General features: G+C 42.6%; 1 protein-coding gene across 4 annotated transcripts in view; it reads left to right on the top strand.

The window, feature by feature from the left end:
• Positions 1 to 20,459, top strand: part of AXIN2 (axin 2) — an 82,818-nt gene extending 62,359 nt beyond the window's left edge. For all 4 annotated transcript variants that reach the window (XM_083598655.1, XM_083598654.1, XM_083598657.1 and 1 more), the window contains 4 exons: positions 308 to 538; positions 1,353 to 1,448; positions 4,590 to 4,757; positions 17,582 to 20,459. In XM_083598655.1, coding sequence (XP_083454781.1) covers positions 308 to 538; positions 1,353 to 1,448; positions 4,590 to 4,757; positions 17,582 to 17,708 — 622 coding nt within the window. In that variant the 3' untranslated portion in view covers positions 17,709 to 20,459. The remainder of the gene's footprint in view (positions 1 to 307; positions 539 to 1,352; positions 1,449 to 4,589; positions 4,758 to 17,581) is intronic.
• Positions 20,460 to 22,739: the final 2,280 nt, after the last annotated feature.

Here is a 22,739-nt window from a genome sequence, read left to right as displayed (position 1 = left end):
TCTGCAACACTCTTGCTCCCGGTAAATATTTATCTATTACACAGCTGTCTATTTTTACAATCACTAAAAACAAATGGAGCTCTTTTGCTCCTCCGGTTTAATATGAAAGCTGTTCTGCGGAACCAGAAAAACCACAAAAATGTCATGTTTTTGGCAAGAGCCCCTTTTCATGTTATGACAGACTTTTTCTTTTCTTTCTTTCTTTTTTTGGGAGAGTGAGTGCACAGAACAGAAGCTGCTATTAAACTCATATTTTCCAGCTTTTATAACCTTGTTCCTTCCCTCTCCCCTGTCTTTTTCTCTGCAGCACACAAAGCACAAAGAAGGCCTACAATTCGGAGTCCACCAGAGGCGTGCCTGGCGAGCGCCCGGCCCGTCACCACCTCTGGGGGAGCAGCAGCCACCCGCGTGGCGCACAGCCCGCCCACCCTTTCGTCCAGGATCCTGCCATGCCCCCGCTGACGCCGCCTAACACTCTGGCCCAGCTGGAGGAAGCTTGCCGCAGGCTAGCGGAAGTGTCCAAGCCACAGAAACAACGGTAACCTTCCTACAGGTTGGGTGCTGGGGTGCCTCTTTACTGCAGCATAGGTGCAAAAGGTCTTGAATGTGTGAACATTATCTTCAAAAATTGAATGTTTTCACATCCTTATCAGCTAGCTGATGGTTTGTGGCAAGAAAATAAAGCAAAACAGGCTATGTTCTTGCAGGCTCGTGTCTGGTGGTCAGTCCTGAGAATGAAAGATGGGAAGGATGTGATGCTAATTCATGCAGTTCATTTAGCCCTCTTGGAGGGGTGACTTGGGGCTGAAGCACAGCGGCCACCTCTTTGCCCCCTCCCCGACCTTAACGCTTTTGTCATTAGGAAGGCTCTTTCCAGTCCAGTTTGAGCTTCACACAACCCTTTTTAAGATGGAGAAGAAACAAAACTTCTTAACAGCTGTAAAAAAAAACCCACAATAGCTTGATTTGTAAATCCCCTTGCAAGTTAATGCCATTTTAGTTTGGCTGTCTTCATCCTAGTGGAAGCTTATGGCACTGCAGGTGATGTGAAGGTCTGGTGGTGCAAAACCACACAAGGCCCAGCCATTAAACGGAACATTGCCTTAGAAATTATAATCTCCCGTTCTTATCATAAACAATTAGAATATTGAACTCTGCCCTTGTTTGTTTTTCTTAAACGTCTTGTGGAAGTGAATCCGGTTACTTGGCGAAAGAGCCTTGCTGTCTTTCGCTGGAAAACTCAGGCATAGTCTTAACTGTCTGCCCTGGATATTAGATATACTGGTGGGATTTTGACATCCTTAATCATTCTTCCCTTTCTCTGCTCCCCCTCCCCGCTTTTCAACCTTTAGATGTTCAGCTTCGAGTCAGCCCAGGGATCGCAACCACTTGACTTCTGTACCAGGAGGAAACAGTCCTTTCTGCAATGCAAGCGTAGCGGCAGAAGAGTGAGTGTTGCCATATGCAACATCTAGCTTTGGATATCATTCATTACCTTTCAAAACTTGTGTTTTATCAGTGGGGTGGTGCTTTGAAAATGTAATCTTTCCGTGCTTGGTCTTTCCTCTTTTGAGGGGGGTGAAAACAGAACAAAACATTTTTTTCCCAAATCTTTTCTTCTGATTTTTTGATTTTTTTAAAAAGCTTGCATTCCTGTAAAGTGGACAAAGATTGGATTAGTCTAATTACAGGATAGTTCTTTTTAACAAGAAATCTGTTACAGTCTAAATAATTAAAGTTTTCTTTCTTGCGCTCTTCATCTTAAGCAATGAGCAATGTTTGAAGTCCAGGCTAAGCCACCTGACTGTAGCCTTTCATTTTTAATTGGTTGACCTTAAGTCCACCAGCTGTCTGTGCGAGTAGCTTTTTTTCTCTTCCTGAAGCCACTCTACAAAGACTTGGAACAAATTAGGAAGAGTAAATTACTGTGGAGTAACACTTTGTGACCTTTTGACATGCCAAGTCAATGTTGCCTCAGAAGTTGCCTGCATGGCATTCAAAGCGCTGTTGCTATTCTGCTGAGTAACTGAGTTGTTTGTTATTCCCTAAGAGGGTCGATCTTCCTTGGGAGTCCCAAGGTGTGAGGGGACCTTAGCTATCTGCTGCTCCTGCCATTGGCTCCACAACAACATGGCTCCAAAAATCTGCTTGACTGTAACTGCACCACAGAATCTGGTGCAACAGGCAGATCTCTTACCTGGACACAGCAGTTTTTAATATGCATGTGTTGGTACACATAATGAGCAGCTTTCTAAGTCACATCAGTGCAGAAGAAAGTATGGTGTTTGCCTTGACATGGAAGTGAACTGGAAACCTCTGCTCATGTGAAGCTTTGGATTTATTTTATTTATTTAGTAAGATATTACTATAATATCTCTCTCTCTCTCTCTCTCTCTCTCTCACTCACACACACACACACACACACACACACAGTTACAGGGCAACTTACAAAATATAAGGCAATATAAAAAATAATAAGCAAAAAGATTTTAAAAATGCCCATGTATAACTTAATTGACAGCATCATAAAAATGGCTTAACCATTCCACCTCTAAAAGCTTGACAGAAAGAGTGAGTTCTTATCTGCTGTCTAAAACAATATAAAGCTGGGAGGTCATTCCACAGATGTGGAGCCACCACCAAAAAGGCTCTTGTGTGTGTGTGTGTGTGTGTGTGTGTAGACAAGATTGTATTACACATGGTTGTAGAGGCTTGGAAATCAAGTTGATTTCCAGAGGGATAACCTTGTTAGTCTGTTGCATTAAAAACAAGGAGATCAGTGATAAAATGCAACAAATTGGTAAAATGCAGTTCAAAACACATAGATGAAGGCTTAAAAATCTAACCACTGCTGAAAGAAAGTCCAGAAATTCAGCATGGAAAAATATAGAAGCTTTACAGGCAACTAGTTTCAGAAGATGTTCTCCATCAATTTATATTAAGACATTCATCAATCCATGGAGAATAACACTGCAGTTTCTTAGTTGGTTCTGACTGAGTTTAATTCTTCATCCACAATACCTCAAGGACCACCTTTCCCCATATGTTTTGGCCCAGATCCTGCGCTCATAATCCTGGACCCTTCTTGTTGTGTGCCCTTCCTAAGAGGTCCAAAGGGCACCACTGCATATCTTTAGGTGCCAGGCAAAAAAAATTTCCTCTACAGCCAGGCCTTTGGTCTTTAACCATCTGTGGCCTTTTAGAAGTGGGCAAGATGTTTTTAATGTATTTTTCTCTATTTTTTTGGCTCTAACGTATCTATGTGGGGTTCATTGCCTGCATGTTTGGTTGTAAATTGCTTTGGGTTGCCTTGGGCATGATAAAACAACTGCCAAATTTAAATAGCAACAACAACCATTCCTTCTGAGAAGGTTACAGAGTGCTGGGAACCATAGTGGAAAGTTTCCTCAAGGGCTGTCTCTTCTCAGAATTCACCTGTATGCAGTTTAGTTCCTAAGAAGTCTTACACAGTCCTGAGAGCTCAGTAATTCAGCTAAGCTCCCCAAAGGAACAAACACTCTAGTTGTCTATGGCAAAGTGAACCTGGCTGCGAAGTGGCTAGAAAGCACCTGAGCCAGACTCCATCCATGTAGTTGAACTGAACCATTGCATACATGGGGAGGGCTAAAGCTCCAGCACTCAACTTCCACCATTTGGCCTATTCCATTGGTGTTTGGAAATGGACAGCAGGGTTGTTGTTGCTTTTAGGAACATAAAGGAATGACTTGACTTGACCAAGCTCATACAACATATAAACAACAAATTAGAGGTGGGAATGAGACTGACATCGTGTTGCCCTGTGGACCAAATTGACTCGAGCCTATAAAGCAGGGATGAGACACCTGTGGGCCTCTGGATATTTCTGGACCACATTTCTCATCACCCCTGCCCATTGGCCATGATGGCTGGAGCAGATGGGTATCGGCGTATGGAGGATGACAGGCAATATTAGAAGGTGGGGTGGGGCAATGGTACTCACCTGACCTCTGGTTGCCTCTGTTGTTGCTGCATATTGGAACAGAGAGGGGGAGGTTGGCAAGGCGCAAAAGCACTGGTGTGAACAGCAGGTTAGTTCCACTGGTGCATTTGCACTGCACCAGCCTCACTTCTGCCTTGCTCCCTCTCCATCCCTGTATGCAACTGCTAGATGGGCAACAGCAGGCTAGGCGAGTGCCCGCCTCCCACGCTGCCATCCACTATTGGCCACAGGTTCTACAACCCCTACTGTAAATCTTTAGGCCACAAAATATGTGTTCAGTCTGAGATTTTTACATGGGTTTCAGGTTGGCAATTAAAGCTTGTGCATTTCCGGGTTCAAAACTCCACAAAGTTTGCTGGTCTTGCCCCTTGGCTTTAATGCTCTGTGTTTAAATGCAAACCCCATTCCTCTAACCACCCTCTGGTAATGTTTATCGGGCATGGAGACTTTTAGAGTTTGGTGTATCAAGCTTATGCATTTATTTTACTATCCAGCTGCTATAGGTGGTTAGCTGACTATATATGCTCCTCATGAAGTTGTGCTCTCTGACTATGGCATAAATACTTTCTAAATAATGTCTATTTCTTTCGTCCCTTCTTTTATGTTTCAGTCACAAAGAACCAAAGAAACTCCCTGTTGCTCACTCTTCCCAGCCTAGTGAGTTGGTTGTCACTTATTTTTTCTGTGGAGAGGAAATTCCCTATAGGAGGATGTTAAAGGCCCAGAGCCTGACACTTGGGCACTTTAAAGAGCAGCTGAGCAAGAAGGGAAATTATAGGTAAGCATATTTGTGGTTTCTTTCTTCTTCTTCTTCTTCCCTTGTGTTTGCAGAGACCGTGTGCCAAAATAACCAAAGAGATATTTCTAAGCATCCTCCCACAAGGAAAGGCTTTTGATGGTTGGCTGCAACTTTGCTCACTAGTCTGTCTGAGTTTCTGCTGTCCTCTTTGTATTTACCCACCAAACCAATAGTAGTTAAGAGGTGGATTGGTTGCTCCAGCAACCAGACTAGGCCTCACCGGGTGGATAGACTATATAACGATGTTGCTAGCACAGTTTCCTTTCACAAGCGGATGAGCCACAGTCTTCCGTAATAGGTATTCATTCATTCTGAGTTCATTCCCTGGCTATTGCTGCTGCCTTAGAAGTGCTTCTGGTTTTGTTTGTAACAAGTAATTTGATTTCCCTGCAATCGATTGCTCTGTAGCTAATTATTCCCTCTTTGCAGTTTGCAAAATGTAAATAATCAGCTTCAGAGTAATCAGCTGCTGAGGGGTAGCAATGTTTATTGCGCATGTAAGTGCTTCCTACGAGATCACAGGTATGTGTCTCTGTTTGCAAGGGAGGTGATAGTGTCTGAAGTGTGTTCTTCCTTTGGTTAGGTGATTCTGGGGTTTGTTTTGCACAAGGCTATGTAAGCAACTAAGCCTTAAATCAAAGTCCTGCTTGCCCATGGAAACAGACTCAAATGATAAACCCTAATTTGTGAAAATAAATAAGCCACTTTGATTTATTGTACTTGGTACACTATTTGCTGAAGCACAAACTGTGTGAGGAGAGGTGTAGGTTTCACAGAAGGTACTGCAAACTAGATGCTACAAAATCAATATTGTAGTATTAAGTAAAGATTTCAGATCATAAGATTTCAGATCCATCTCCTGGACAGTACATAGGATCAACCGGACATGCAGTTCACATTCCCTCTGTTGGCACATCCTGTGTAAATACCCAATGTGTGAATGTGCCTTTAGTGAGATACGCCTTAAGTTGAGATTCCTGCATTGCAAGGGATTGGACTAGATGACCCTTGGGATCCCTTCCAGCTCTACAGTTCTATTGTATGATTCTATGTGCATTTGGAATTTGTGTTGCCAAATGTCCCTTAGTCAGGCAAACCCACTGCTCACATTATACCCACTTCTCACATTAGCCAAGGTGTGAATGTCTGTAACTGGCAGGACTGAGACAGCGGGGAAATGTATGAGCATCAGTGGAGGGGCTCAAAACCCACATTGGAAGCTGTGGATTCATTCTACCGCAGGACCATATAATTACCCCCATAGCTATTGTCTTCCTCCCTAGCATTTGTTACTCTTAACCTCCTGATCCTCTGTGTCTTCTCCACTCACAGTTGCCCTGGTGCACTTGAGTTTTTGCCAAAAGCTCACAACATGCCATTGGTTCCTTTGGAAAACTTACTGCTTTAAAGCAGGGGTAGGAGATCTTGTTCTGCTCCAGACATTGTTGGACCACCACCAACCATCAGCCCCAGCCAGCATGCCCAATGGTCAGGGGTGATAGGGGTGCAGTCCAGCAGCATTTGGAGAGCCACCCCAGCCTTGATGTGTTTTCTGTGTTAGGAAGACATGCCCTGCCTATGTATTAAGGTCCTCATTGGAAGCTGTCCATCTGACATCAGAGGAGAGGCAGGAAGCAATCCAGGATAGGACCTTTTGCTGTTACTGCCTGAGGAATGCGTGCTCTAGGGAGGCTTGCTGGCAACCAACTCTGTCTTTATCCTTTTGCCCTGCTTTTTTCTTTTTATTCCTTCAGGTTTATAGCACATTGTAGCTTTACTCTGATGTTTTTTATCTGGCTTCTATAGCCATTTGTTGGTTATCACTCTGGGTTGTTGTTTTTTTTTTTTTAAATCACTCTGAATCGCTTTGAATCTGGTGCCCATACCAGATGGGAAGCAGAATATAAATGTGTGAAATTACAGCATATAAAGCCCATCCCTACGGGGCAGCACATATGCTACCAAAGTGGTGTGTTTGCTGATGGGAATGCGAACTAAAACTCTCCAAGGGGCAACCAGCATGTGGCAGGCAGTATCCATGTGGTTTGAGCTGCCAGTGCTTTTCTTCCTTGCTTCCTCAGCCTGAAAACGACAGATTTCCCTGTATGGACAGCTGTTGTGCAAGTGCATGCATAGCTCAGATGGTTTGAGCGTGGTGCTGATAATGCCAAGGTTGCAGGTTTGGTCCCCGTAAAGGACAGTCTGCGTATTCCTGCATTGGCAGGGGATTGGACCAGATGATCCTCAGAGTCCCTTCCAACTCTACAATTCTATGAAGTGGTGGCTGAACACACCAAGGAGAAGTTGTTGTGCATTTTGGGTTCCTGGTAGCATTGGGAATCACAGGTGGGGAGAATGCTGCTTCACTCAGGCCCTGCTTGTGGGCTTCCTACAGGCATCTGGTTGGCTACCGTGAGAGCAGAATGATGGCCTAGATCAGGGGTTGTCAACCTGGTCCCTACTACCCACTAGTGGGCTTTTCAGGATTCTAGGTGGGCGGTAGGGGGGTTCTACTGCACAAGCTGAATCCTCCTTCCATTGAGCACTGGTGGGCGGTAAGGAAATTTTACCATCAAGAAAGATGCATTAGTGGGCAGTAGTTATAAAAAGGCTGACTACCCCTGGCCTATGGGACGCAGGTGGCACTGTTGGTTAAACCACAGAGCCTAGGACTTGCCAATCAGAAGGTCGGCAGTTCGAATCCCCGTGACGGGGTGAGCTCCCATTGCTCGGTCCCTGGTCCTGCCAACCTAGCAGTTCGAAAGCATGTCAAAGTGCAAGTAGATAAATAGGTACCACTCTGGCGGGAAGGTAAACGGCGTTTCCATGTGCTGCTCTGGTTCTCCAAAAACAGCTTAGTCATGCTGGCCACATGACCTGGAAGTTTACGCCGGCTCCCTCGGCCAATAAAGCAAGATGAGCGCCGCAACCCCAGAGTCGGTCACGACTGGAGCTAATGGTCAGGGGTCCCTTTACCTTTACCTTGACCCTGGCTTAGATGGTACATTCAGCTGATCAAGCAGAGCTCTCATGTAAACTGGATTGTAGAACTCAATGAACATAGGCCCCTTTTCCACTGTGATGTCCAGTCCGCTGATGCCAGTTTTACGGAATGTATCTACGCTCACCACCACCAAACTGAGTGTAAGCTTTTTGTAAATTGCCTTGTTTTCATGATGAGCATAGTAGGGCCTGCATCTAACCTGGTGTGCTAGTGGATGCCGCCTCAAGGGGTCCTGCTAGCACAACAGGGCTTCCCCCTCCCCTCCAAATCCAGGGTTTGAAATTAGCAGGGCGCCAGGTGCATTTTGTGCCTAAAGATTCTCCATTTGCGAGCACCTCAAAAAGTCTTAAGTGCCATATTTCACGCCTGGCTGACACTCAAGGATTACTGAAATGTATGTTCTTTGAAGCCTTGGAGTATATGTTAAGGATAGACAATATGTTAAGGAGTTTAACAATAAAGAGTACAGCGGTACCTTGGGTTAAGTACTTAATTCGCTCTGGAGGTCCATTCTTAACCTGAAACTGTTCTTAACCTGAAGCACCACTTTAGCTAATGGGGCCTCCTGCTGCCGCTGCGCTGCCGGAGCACAATTTTTGTTCTCATCCTGAAGCAAAGTTCTTAACCTGAGGTAATATTTCTGGGTTAGCGGAGTCTGTAACCTGAAGCGTATGTAACCTGAAGTGTATGTAACCCGAGGTACCACTGTAGAGTGTTTTGAAAACCGAAGTACGGCACCAATATTTTTTGTTGTAAACACAAAATTAAAACATGTATTAATAATTTCTGCTAAAAAGGTGATATTAGCAATGTGTCACTTATGTGAATTGCGTATTAGCTCATGCTTATCAAAATGATAAATAAAAAGTGTTGCCACACACACCCCGGGGCAACTAGACATTCTGTTTTGGCACCCACAACCCAGGTCCTAGAAGCCATTTGGCTCCTAGCTTTTCTATCCCAGTTTCTAACACTGTTCAGATCTGCTCCCCATCCTGTCCCAAGCACAAAAAATTTCAGGACCACACTCTAAGGGAAACCTAGATTTCTGTTTGCACACCATGTCTCTGTGGCATACACTGCCATGAATGGAGTAGAGACATGGGTCTGAAAACATATAGTGGAGATGCGAAAGTCCCAGGGGTGGGGAATTAAAAATTCTATTTAAAAAAACCCCTGTGTTTTTCCTCATTTCCCTTCAATTAATTTTTTTAAAAAAAATGGGGATCATGAAACACTTTCTTTTACAATGACAAACAAAATGTTTAAGACAAGGTGTTCATCTATTTACTCCCCCTCCCAAATTATTTCTAAAAGTGTGCAACAGGAAAACCTTTATGTAAGACTATTTACAGTATGCCATCATTACAGTTCCTGTATTAAGTCCTCATCTGTCAACTGTGAGTGCAACTCTCACATACAAGAGCAAGATGCATCTCTGCCTCTTGGAAGGCACTGCCATTGTCACAAGAGAAGGAAGAAGGTTCTGTTTTTTTTTTTTTTAAATATTTTTATTTTTCCATATAAACACAATACAACAAACATAAACATACAAAAACAAAAACAAAACAAAAAACATGTATCATTTCATATCCTAATTTCATATCCTATCTTCCCCGACTTCCTCATGCCTCCCCTTTCTGTATTCCAAATTCTTATCGATTGTTCAGCAAATCTTCCCTTATTTTAATTTAAATTTAGACTATTCTTCCTTATTTTCCTTGTCTTAACCATTGCTAATAGTAACCATTTACTTTCCAGTCCAACATCATTCTAACTTTCATTAACTTTATAATATTTCTTTAAATAGTCCTTGAATTTTTTCCATTCTTCTTGCGCTGCTTCTCTTCCCTGGTTTCGGATTCTGCTCGTCATTTCTGCCAAGCCCATATAGTCTATCACCTTCATCTGCCATTCTTCCAGTGTGGGTAGTTCTTGCGTCTTCCAGTACTTCGCAATGAGTATTCTAGCTGCTGTTGTAGCATACATAAAGAAAGTTATATCCGTCTTTAACACCCCTTGGCCGACAATACCCAAGAGAAAGGCCTCTGGTTTCTTGGGGAAAGTATATTTAAATACCTTTTTAAGTTCATTATAGATCATTTCCCAGAATGCCTTAATCTTCGGGCAGGTCCACCAAAGATGAAAAAATGTACCTTCAGTTTCTTTACATTTCCAACATTTATTGTCAGGCACATGGTAAATCTTTGCAAGCTTGACTGGGGTTATGTACCACCTATATATCATTTTCATAATGTTTTCTCTTAAGGCATTACATGCCGTAAATTTTATCCCGGTGGTCCACAACTTTTCCCAATCAGCAAACAAAATATTATGACCAATGTCCTGAGCCCATTTAATCATGACCGATTTAACCGTTTCATCTTGTGTATTCCATTTCAGCAGCAAATTGTACATTTTGGACAAATTCTTAGTACTGGGTTCTAACAGTTCTGTCTCCAATTTTGATTTTTCCACCTGGAAGCCAATTTTACTGTCCAGTTTAAACGCTTCATTTATTTGATGGTAGTGGAACCAGTCTCTCACCTTCCCTTTTAATTTCTCAAAACTCTGCAATCTCAATTTGTCCCCTTCCTTTTCCAAAATTTCCCAGTATCTTGGCCACTTGGACTCCATATTTAACTTTTTAACTGCCTTAGCTTCCATTGGCGACAGCCACCTTGGAGTTTTATTTTCCAGCAAGTCTTTATATCTGTCCCAGACATTTAGTAGTGCTTTTCTGACAATATGATTTTTAAAACTTTTATGTGCTTTAACCTTGTCATACCACAAATATGCATGCCACCCAAAAATGTTATTAAAACCTTCCAAATCCAAAATGTCTGTGTTTTCAAGAAGTAGCCATTCTTTCAGCCAGCAGAAAGCTGCCGCTTCGTAGTAAAGTTTAAAGTCTGGCAGGGCAAACCCCCCTCTTTCCTTTAAATCCGTTAGTATCTTAAATTTAATTCTGGGCTTTTTGCCCTGCCAGACAAATTTAGATATGTCTTTTTGCCACCTCTTGAAACAATCCATTTTATCAATTATTTGCAATGCTTGGAACAAAAACAACATTCTTGGCAATACATTCATCTTTATAGCTGCAATACGGCCTAACAAGGAAAGCTTCAAGTTGGACCAAATCTCCAAATCTTTTTTCACTTCTCTCCAAGTTTTTTCATAATTATCTTTAAACAAATTCACATTTTTAGCTGTCATATTTATACCCAAATATTTCACTTTTTTAACCACAGTCAACCCTGTCTCATTCTGGAACCTTTCCTTTTCTATCTGTGTCAAATTTTTCTCCAAAACCTTTGTCTTAGACTTATTCAATTTAAATCCTGCCATTTGACCAAACTCTTGAATTATTTCCAAAACTCTTTTCGTGCTAGCTTCTGGCTCTTGCAATGTAAGTACTAAGTCATCTGCAAATGCTCTCAGTTTATATTGTTTAGCTCCGACCTGAATCCCTTTAACCAACTGGTCCCTCCTAATCATATTAAGCAAAACCTCCAGGACCGGAAGGAAGAAGGTTCTGATGCCTCTTTTGATTAGGGCCTTCCTCTTGTTGGAGTAGTTGGAATACATCTGTCTCTGTCCTCTTTAACAGGCCTCAAAAGGACTGGAAGTGGGAGAAAGTAGAGAGCGACAAAATTTCGTTGCCATTCAGTTCACACTGCTTGGGGGGACGGTCCCCAAAACACCTTAATAAATTCAATTGTTAATTATTGTCTGGATGAACTGTAACTTTTAATATAGCAGATACAATAATTATATGGTAGACCAATATACATAATGCATAAAGTTACAAAGTGACTTTTGATATGCAAAGTAGTTCATTCCCCCCATTTATCCCCAAATTTCCCTTCTTTCCTGACAAAACCCTCCCTCCTCCAATGACTTCAAAATTTCCAGAATTTTTTAGATCTCTTAAGTAGACACAAAGCCAGGGGCCTTGAATTTGCCTTGAATTTGCTTACTGTGTATTTTATGGAAGTCAGTGATGGGAAAATCAGGACCGGATCATTCTGATAACCTCTGAAGAACTCCTAGAATGAAACTGATGATGCTTAGCTGAGGTTGTTACCATTCCTATAGGACAGGGGTCAGCAAGGTTTACCTCACCTGGGCCGGTTCACTCCAGTGGAGATCCCTTCATGGGCCGGATCACGTGTGCGCGCCTGCGATTTCCGGCATCTGCGCATGCGCAGACGCGATTTCCGGCGCCATGGAAGCAAGTCCCCACACCGCGCTGTGGCGGTTTAGTGCAGCGTGGGGGGACTCGCTAAGTGAGTGGCTTGGTTCGGGGGCGGCTCATGGGCCAGTTAAACGACCCCCGTGGGCCGCTTGTGGCCCATGGGCCTTAGGTTGCCGGCCCCTGCTATAGGATCACGCTGTAACTGTGGTTAGAGCATTTTAAAGTGACAGATAACTTTGGGCTTATTATTTCTTTGACTTTTGTACGCAATGTGTACAAAAGGAGCTGAGGCCAAAGACCAGTGGGGAGATAGATGGATGGATGGATAGATAGATAGATAGACAGACTGTACAAGATTCCCCCCTCAATATATTTTGAGGGGGGGATTCTTGTACAGACCCAAGGTGAAACTAATTATCTGAATGTGTTGCTCCCTCAGGGAATCATTTTGATCTAAGCTTTGATTATTATTATTTGGGGGTGGGTGGGTGGGTTGGGGGGAGGAGAGGGGGACGAAGAGCGAAGCTGCAGGTGACCTTCAAGGAACAGGGCCATATATACTGCCCAGAGTTGCAGGCATTGCTGAGGGGAAGGATTGGCTTGGTTGCTCTGGTCACATCTGGCATTGATTTTGTTCCAAGGCACACTTAATAAGCATGTCTTTGAAGCCTGTGCCTTTCATTTTTAACACACAAAGGCATGCATAAATGGTTGACACTCAAAATTCTTTATTGAACTAGTCAGTCTGCAACAACGTAGGTACCTCGGGTTTCTGCTGGGGTACTCTTCAGCTGAGGCGGTGTGAACTCAGGGGTGGGTATGTGCCTTTGTTGATTTGTTTTTAGGGGAAATATTAGGAGGCGATTTAATAGTTTTGGAGTTTCTCTCTCTCTCTCTCTCTCTCTCTCTCTCTCTCTCTCTCTCTCTCCACACACACACACACACACACACACACACACAAAATATCAGAAGCATGCCCTTACACTTAACAAACACACAGTCTCTCTCTCTCTCTCTCTCTTATTCACTCTGCGTAGTGTTGGGTAACATGGCAGTAGTTCAGAAAAAGAGCAGTAACTCCAAGCCTTGTAGACTGTATGGGTGCCAGATGTAGAAAAATCGGGGGGGGGGGATGGGGGGAGAGACATACAGCAGAAGAGGGGGAGAGAAAGAAAGCAAACCTTGCCACATTTTTTCAAAAAGTGTTTCAATGGAGAGAGTCCCCCCCCCCTTCCACAAGCAAATAAGGACCTCCTGATGTGTTTTAAGAGGTTGTGTGTGTGGGGGGAGATATTAGTTTGCATTCTCCCTCACCAAACCCCCACCTCCCCCCCTTTTGCACTTCTCTGTGAGAAATAAGGCTGTAGTTATGGAAAAGGTCAGCCTGTGGAGCTCCCCCCTCCTTTTTTTTTCTTTCTTTCAAGAAAATAAAAATGTGGCGTTCAAACAAAGAATTTTGTCAACGCTGCCAGAGTTTTAAGATCAAGGGGGAAGTTATTGCTACAGCTGTTTATCCTCTTGGAAAGGAGGAGATAAAACGGAGTGAAAGTCCTTTTGTGCCTCATTCAAAGTTTCCCCCCCCCCCCTCCTCATTTTTCCTCTCTGGCCTGCTAGCTTGAGGGATTCTAGAAGGAAGTTTCATTGTATTTTGGTTTTGGACCAGCAAAAGGAAGGCTGGTCGGTGGGAGAATTTTGGCCTCTTCTGAAGTAAATGGATTTTGTTACATCCATGGGTTCATCTGAAAGTGACAAAAAAAGTCCGATGACTGAACAATTTTCCTTTTCTAACTTGATTAAGAGACCCATCTTGTTATCTCCCTAATCAAAGTCAGATAAATAAAACCTCCTGTCAGATAAACCAGTCTCTTGTTGGTATGTTCAGAGGTCTTAAATATCAAAGCAAAAACGGGTGCTCGAATAGATCCCTAGCCAAAGAAAGTTGCTTTATAAGAGGGAATTCAAAATTGAGGGGATACTTAAATAAAAATGGTAGAAAATGTGACTAAGCTGCCTTTCCTTTGAATATACTTAGTTACTTTAAAACTTGGGTGGTGCTTGTTGGTGTTTTCCCCTTAAGGCTGATCGGATAAGAATATTTCCTTGCCTGTGACTGCATGGCAAAAGAGAGCTCCTTGGAAGAGGGTGAGAGATCAGCCTGGGTGCAAGGAGTTTTGTGTGTGTGTGTGTGTGTGTGTGTGGTAGTAGACAAGCAGGCTCCCGAAATGCTAACCCTCTGAATGGAAGGCCTTCATTTTGTGCATATGCAATTAAGCAGCCTGAGAAGGAAGAATGCTGGAAGGGGGGATAAAAGGAACCTTTAATCAAGAAGCTGAACGGTCTAATTCAGGATAATAGAGGGGTCCTTACTGTTTGACACAAGAGGGGAAGGGGCGCTATTTTTTATTTTATTTTTTGTCTGCATGAGCACTGGCTTCGTGATCTAACGATCCCAAGCCTGAAGAAAGGGAAAGCGGGACACTCCTGCTTGACCTTTCTGTGTCAAATATTGCAATCTAAGCCAAGATTGCTCATTACGCAGGGGGCCACTCGGAAATATCGAAGCAGAGATGTAGCAATCTCTGTCCTTTTTTTAAAGTGTTGTTCTGTTTTTGGATGTTCTTCTTTGGAATGTGTCAGCAGTTGGGAGCTTTTACTAAAAAAGAAAAAGGAAAAAACAACAACAGGCCTCAAATGAAATATTCCCGGTTTTACAATGTGTAACTTTTCTCTCTTCTTCAAAATCCACTTTAGTAGAAGTCTCAAAATTGTCTATAAGGTTTAGTCATATGGCTAAATCGGAAATAATGGGTTTTGTTTTGGATTTTTATTTCCTTAAATCAGACGCTTGGCCAGGGAGAAACTTTGCATTCCTGCTGCCAATATCTGTAAGTGGTTTAAAGAACTGTCCCAAAGGTGCCTCCTCTTTCAAAAGAAGTATTAAGTGGTATATTCAATTTGCTTTTTTGCCCTTCTTTTGTTTTTCCAAGAGCTTTCCTCTTAAGTTGTATTTATATGTCCAGAGTGTGATATGTCCAGTCTAAATCGTGTAGATCTTTGAGCTGTGGAAGCTTAGCTTGGTTTAGGAGGGCAGTTCACAGCTGTAGGGCCTGTTCTCATGGAGACTGCTTTGTCAAAATATATTTGGTTGAGCAAAATCAGTGGTGCTGGTCTCGCAAATGATAAAAGACAAGATTGTGGGCATTGATATAAACCCAGGGGTCAGCAACCTTTTTCAGCCATGGGCCAGTCCACCGTCCCTCAGACCATGTGGTGGGCCGGACTATATTTTGGAAAAAAATAAATGAACGAATTCCTATGCCCCAGAAATAACCCAGAGATGCATTTTAAATAAAAGCACACATTCTACTTATGTAAAAACACCAGACAGGCCCCACAAATAACCCAGAGATGCATTTTAAGTAAAAGGGCAGATTCTACTCATGTAAAAACCACGCTGATTCCCAGACCGTTTGCGTGCCCGATTAAGAAGGTGATTGGGCCACATCTGGCCCATGGGCCTTAGGTTGCCTACCCCTGATATAAACTGAGGGGGTAAGACAGACATTTCCTGATATTTGAGAACCATGGTGCTGCAATCACCTCGTGGTCAGAATTGAACTTGCGCTTCCAAGTTCCAGTAAAGCAGATTTACCTCCCATTTCAGGGCTTCAGTTCACGGACTCCTCTTTCCCATCTGCTTGTACACAAAGATTTATAGATCACTTAATCACATTACGCACAAGTTGCGCCCACGACTTACAAGAGGGTTACATTCTGAGGATCACACCTAAAACCATAATTATGTATAGTCAAAACGCTTTGGGGACAATGGCAGGTGGGATTTCCAAAGTCTTTTTTCCTGAATGGGACACCCGCCCCCTTTCTGCCCCCTTTAAATTTTTTAAACATTTTTGTGTGTAAAGCTGAATGCACACAAGTGAAATGCACCTAAGTTTGCGGGTTTACTGTACATAACAAAATTAACACAATAAAACACAGCAGAAATCCCAAAGCCTGTTTCTTACCCACAGATAAATAAAACTTTTAAAAGCAAAGGTATACAGCTAAATAATACGTTCTGTGAGGGATTGCTGAAATAATAATAATAATAATACCAATACCAATATAGCAAGGGTGCTGATAATGCAGTGTCATTTTAAAGTGGTCTATCGCAAAACTTTGGCACAGAGAATGGCAGTAGGGTTTTTCAAAAAGCGTGGAGGTTTAAAACCTGGCCAGTGGATAACTCTGCTTGAAATAGTCTCAGCAGCTTCTGTGAAGACACAAACTCCTTCCAGTCCAGCATTTGTATATCTTACGACAGGAATATAAGTCAGAATTCTGAGTTGCGATAATTTCTCTGTCAGCACAGCTCTCTCAAAACAGCTTGGGCTCAATTACAATGCTGAGGTCCAGTCTGAACTCCCTCTCCCTCTCCATGTGTGTGTGTGTGTGTGTGTGTGTGTGTGTGTGGCGCCCCTCCTGTCCCTAAACCAGAGGCAGGCAACTAGACTCCAGTTCCCATCAGCCCCGCCAATAGTCAGAGATTATGGCAGTTGTACTCCAACAATATCTAGAGGGTCACAAGCTCCCATTTCCTGCCCCCAAACCATACATAAAAGTTACATTCTGCAAGCTAAGCCAACTCTGCATACCAATGGAGCCTGTCAAAATCCTCATCCCTTAGATGGAACATAATTTGCCATGTGGGCCTCCGCCACCACATTTCAAGACATGCACCACTTCAACAACAGTCAGCAGCACAAAATGGGACTATGGAGTTTCACACGGTGATGATGGAAATCCATGTGTCCTTACGTGACAACCAGGGCAAGGTTCACTTGGCATGCCCAGGCTGTTTTTCAGTAGCATCTCTTTTGTAACCGTAATGTGTGCCGTTAGGGTGAATCATATGGATAACTAACCTGAGAGTTAACAACATTATAAGATGTAGCAAGGCTTTTGGGGAAGAGTGCGTTGAGGATCATATTGATGTACTATGTCAAAGAAGCAGTCAGGTAATGCCAGCCTGTGGCAAATGGATCACAGTTTCATCACAAGATGAGCTAATGGCCACTTGCCTTAGATGCCTTTATAAAAGGGGCTTGGAAGGGGTGGAATTCACAGAGTGTAGGGTTGATCAATGGTGGTAGCCAAATTCAGAGGCACTGTGCTGTTGAATATTAGTTGCTCGGGCCAGTTGGGTGTTCTGTTGATCTCCTACCTTGCAAGAGGATGCTGGAAACAATTGGGAGGCAGCAGATTATGGCTGCTGAACTTCATCTTTGGTTTGATCCAGCAGGTTGCTTTCAATCTGCTTGTGGGCTTCCTACAGGAACCTGGTTGGCCACTGTGAGAACAGGATGCTGGACTTAGATGGGCCATTGGGTCATCTAATGTTATGTTTGGTGTTCTTTGTCTCAATTCTGCCATAGCTACCCATGGAAACATAAGAGTTTGGTGTTTGGGCAAGGAGTGTTGGGCTCCTATGACATTCTGGATATGGAATGTTGGGTGGGTGCTTGCTACAGACACTTTCAAAAACAGCAATTCCAAAATGCTCTTTATTTATTTTGCATCTGTTGATCTTATTGATTCCAGGTATTACTTCAAGAAGGCAAGCAAAGAGTTTGACTGCGGTGCAGTTTTTGAAGAAATCTGGGACGACGACACTGTTCTGCCAATGTACGAAGGAAGAGTCCTTGGGAAAGTGGAGAGGATTGACTGATAGATTGACTGGCTGGCATTGTCTGTGTGAGTGTATTTTAAGGAGACATAAGCTAAAAGACGCTGGCTTTTGGACAAAACCACCAAACAAAGCTTTTGAAGGAAGGTTGGAACCAATGAAGAAAAAGCAACACAGACAAACTAAGGTCTATGAAGACTTTGCCAAATCAGCCTTACATTATTTTTTTTTAAAAAAAGGTGTCTGTTGAGCTGGGTGCAAGGATGTTAACAACCCCGAACTATTTATTGAAAACATGACCACTCTGGGTTATTGAAGATGCAGACCATGTTTTGAAAGACTTCCATATATAATATATGGCTTCCTGGGGATCCCAAACCTTATGGACTAAGAGAAACTGTGTATAGCTTACCTTACAGTAATCCTTATTGATATTTATTGAACAGTCTGGTTTTTTCCCTTAAGTCCAGTTTATGGACATGCTGCTTTAAACAATGGAGAGAAGAGAAGATGTGATATGGAAAAAAGGGGTGGTTTTATATTTTATTATTTACTTTGTTTCCACTATCTAAATCATTAGAATTTTGTCTTTTATTAAGAAGAAAAGAAAAGTGAATTCATTTCTGCCACCTTAGAAAACAAGCTGGAATCATGTTCTGTCCAGCATTATTCCTCCAGCTGTTTTTTTCTTGGAGGAAAAGGGGAGGAAGAGGGAATATTGTCGTACACATTTGCTCTTCTAAAAATTGGTAGATTTTGAATCAATGCTGCTCTGTTTGTTAGGTCTGGTTCAGATGTATAACACTCACTTGGTTGCCTATCAGTGGTTAGGAGATCAGGATAACCCCATAGACTGTTACATTCTTCGTCCTGCTCCCTTTCCCCATGAATCCTCTTTTGGGTATAACCACAGTAAAGGTAAAAGTTAAAGGACCCCTCAATGGTGAAGTCCAGTCAAAGACAACTATGGGGTGTGGCGCTCATCTGCAGACAGCTTTCTGAGTCATGTGGCCAGCATGACTAAACCGCTTCTGGTGCAGCGAAACACTGATGGAAGCCAGAGCACACGGAAACGCCGTTTTACCTTCCCGCCACAGTGGTACCTATTTATCTCCTTGCGCTGGTATGCTTTCGAACTTCTAGGTTGGCAGAAGCTGGGACAAAGCAACGGGAGCTCACCCTGTCATGGGGATTTGAACCTCCAACCTTCCGATCGGCAAGCCCAAGAGGCTCAGTGGTTTAGACCACAGCGCCACCCACGTAACCACAGTGCAGGGTTATATCTGCCCTGATGGTAATGCTAGCTGTTATTATGTTTAGAAGAGTTTGCTCAAGCCTGCTTCCAATCATGTTTGTGAAGTTTGGTTTGAAGCTCACCATGGCTACCGTTAATGATGGTCCAAAGGAATGCTGCACCTTGGTGAGCTTGGGGAAAATTCACTGCAGGAGAGGACAAAGAATGAATACACAAGCCCATAGGTGTTCCTGATCCCTCTAACCATGGGCAGATTGAGAATGTTGGCTCTGCACCAGACCTAGCAGTGTTCTCATGGGATAAATATAACAGCTACAGGGGGTAATAACAATATATGGGTCTTATAGTCAGTTTCTGTGGTAAGAATATACAGTTGTCTGTATTTTTGTAGCATTGCAGTATGCAATGCATTGCATTGCTTCCAGTGTCTTCAGCAAAGCATCCTATAGCAAGTCCCCAAGTGCAGAATTATGAAGTTAATGCAGACCCAAATGGTTCATATAGTCCAGTTTTATGAAAAGCGGTACATGAAACCATCCAGTTCACATAAACACCACTTTAGCCAGATCACACACACAACTTTGGTCTCCAGCTGTTTTTGGACTATAGTTCCCATCATCCCTGACCACAGCTCCTGCTAGGGGTGATGGGAGTTGTATTCCAAAAACAGCTGGAGGCCTAAGTTTGGGAAACCCTGAATAGAATGTTTTTCAACGAAATCAGTGATGCTTTTTTATTTATTTATTTGAAGAAATGTAGTCACATTTTCGGTAGTGGTACTTTTCTGTATGGTAAACTGTATTTAATAGGCCAAACCGTCAAAATGTATGGTGCCCCATCCCATTCCATTATAGCAAATGGAAGCTAGTGCCCTGTTCAATCCTGCGTAGCTTGCTTCCAACTTTCTAGATGATGAAAGTACGGCTCCCCATAATAAAAGATTCCACTGAGCTATATAAGGGCAACAGAGTCTCTCGCTTTGGGTGTGTCGTTGTTCAAACTATCAAATACATCCTCTAATTGGATTGTGTGTATTGTGGCAAACAAAGTTTTTTTTTTTTTAAAGCCCCACCTGACCACCCTGAAAACACATTTTATTTCTATTGTGTTTTGTTTTTAATTGGTGCATTGTATGCCAACGTTACATTTCTTTTGTATAATACGTCTGTATATAGTGTAGGAAAGAATGTAATGCGAAAACGCTATTAATACACTATCTCTAGTGTGTGTTTTTAAGAAAAACACTTCAATCAGTACAGTACCTGTGCCTACATGGTGTTAATATGCCATGTTACGCCCTGTGTTCAGGGTCCAAACTCTTCCCTTCTTTGTGTAAAGGGGTTTATGTATAATATATTTTATGCCTTTTTACTACAAGTCCTTGTACTTTATGACTTTTGCCATGACATTTGTTCTACTTATACTGTAAATTATGCATTATAAAGAGTTTCATTTAAAGAAAAAAAATTACTTGGTACAATAATTATTGTAATTAAGAGATGTAGCCTTTATTAAAATTTTTATATTTTTCAAATTAATATAATCTTTCCCCCCTTTTTTTGTTCTGGTTTTTAAATCTAAGGGTCTTGTTGTTGTTGTTGTTGTTGTTGTTGTTGTTGTTGTTGTTGTTGTTGTTGTTGCTTATTAGAGCAAGTTTCAACCATCATAAGCATCCTAAATCCAACGAAATACATTCCTAGGAGTTTCATTTTAAGAACTTTGTTGCGTGGGAAGGGGGAGGGAAGGGAGACTAAAAGGAAAATGCAAGGGGTTGAATTGAGGGGTGGGTTAATTAACTGGGAGTGAAGAAATCATAAGTAAGTTATCATCTTTAGACAGCTGTCCTAAGATCACTGAATCTCAAACCACAGGAATCCAGGCAATTTTGGGAGTTTAAAACATTCTAAGTTTGAAAAGTTGAAGTAATGAAAGTTGAAATCTCAAGCGGTTTTACAATGAACCTTAATTTAGCCTTGAGACCCTGGATGCCAGGAAAATATGGCTCATTTTGCCTTCAGGCAAAGAAGAGAGTGTCTTTGAGCATATGCAGGGTTCTATTTCCTCTCAGTTTAAATGTTTTGATATTATCTTACTAATAGTAGCTAACGTAAGTATCTACAGTCACCTCCTATGTATCTGAAAGCAGAGGGACTAGGACGAAACATGTCGTTATGGGCGGACTCGAGTCACAGCAAATTAAGCCTTGAAAAGTCTGTGTGGGTAACCGTCAAAGCAGAAATAACTAGACCCTAGGCATAGATTAAATCAATGTGTATCACATCATATAAGAGGTCTTCAGGGCAAGGTTTGAGGCAGTGCTGGAAGAAAAATGGTGGTTCCTTGAGTCACTCAGCCCCATTAATGCTCATTAACACAGAGGTGGCCTTGTCAAAAAGGTATATAGACCTGGTGTCCCACTTCAGTAAGAAGCTAAACAACACTTACCTTACAGTCCCCGCTGAAGAGAGTGACTTCTGAAGTCAAGAGGAGCTTCTAATGTTCTCACAATGTGCATTAATGGTAAAATCCAGAGAGCCACAGATCCTCTTACTGTAGAGGGTTTTTGGTTACTTCCAGACATGGTCCTAGGCAGTTTCCCCCCCAAACTTGGGTCTTCAGCAGCTTTTGGACTACAATTCCCATCATCCTTGACCACTGATCCTGATAGCTAGGGATGGTGGGAGTTGTAGTCCAAAAACAGCTGGAGACCCAAGTTTGGGAAACCCTGATCTAGAGAGTAACTATATCCTATTCCCGTTCAATAGGGCTTGTCCTAGCAGCATATTTGATCACTGGGCTGTAAGCTCTAAATACAATGGTACCTCGGGTTAAGTACTTAATTCATTCTGGAGGTCCGTTCTTAACCTGAAGCACCACTTTAGCTAATGGGGCCTCCTGCTGCTGCTGCACCGCCGGAGCACGATTTCTGTTCTCATCCTGAAGCAAAGTTCTTAACCTGAGGTACTATTTCTGGGTTAGCAGAGTCTGTAACCTGAAGCGTATGTAACCCGAGGTACCACTGTATAGATTTCCAAATGCTCCCAGCCAATTGTTTCTGCATTCTGTAAAAAGACTTGGATATTGAAATACACACACACCTCATATTCAGTTTCTGCATCCTTCTCATCTTATGATTCAGGAATTTAATTTTGTGACCAGTCACATCTCTTCAGGTGATGATTTATACCTGGTGAAAACCTCTGCTTCACCGTAGTGCCCATCTTCTTGCTACCTGACACCTAAGACCTCTCTTATCTGTGACTTGCCATCCATTGCAGTGCCCTTTGTACACCCCTTGTTAAAAACTTGGGCTTTCTTTCCTTTGTGTCATCCAGAAATGGCATCTAGTCCTTCCTCCGCCCTCTCCCTGTTCTGCTCTTGCCCAGGTAGTAACAGTGCATCTGGAATTATTTTGCCTGTGAGAGGAGACTTCATTCCTAACATGAGAAAAACTTCACACTGAGTACACAGGGCTAAGAACTGAATTCTCAGTTAAAATAAAGCTGCAGGCGGTTCCCCACATTTAAATGGATTGCTGTCTTTATTAAACACCTCAAGTTCGCGGGTTCACCTTAATTGATGAGCTGGACATAACAGATGGGTAGGCAGACTTCAGCAACATGGGGGAAGAAAGTTATTTTTCTCTCCCTATTCTACCATCAAAGGTTAGGAACTTAGACTGCACGGTAGTATTATTTCTTCTTCTTCTGCTATTAAAATGAATCACACTGAGTCTAATTCTTCTTGGGAAGATGAATGTGTCTGAGTCAGTTTGAAGTCCTTCGCTTGCCATATAAGCCTTTGCATCTTCATATATC

This window comes from Podarcis filfolensis (genome assembly GCF_964270895.1).
Source record: "Podarcis filfolensis genome assembly, chromosome: 2".
NCBI lineage: Eukaryota > Metazoa > Chordata > Lepidosauria > Squamata > Lacertidae > Podarcis > Podarcis filfolensis.
Note: the sequence above shows the minus strand (reverse complement) of the source record. Positions and strands in the feature narration are given on the sequence as shown.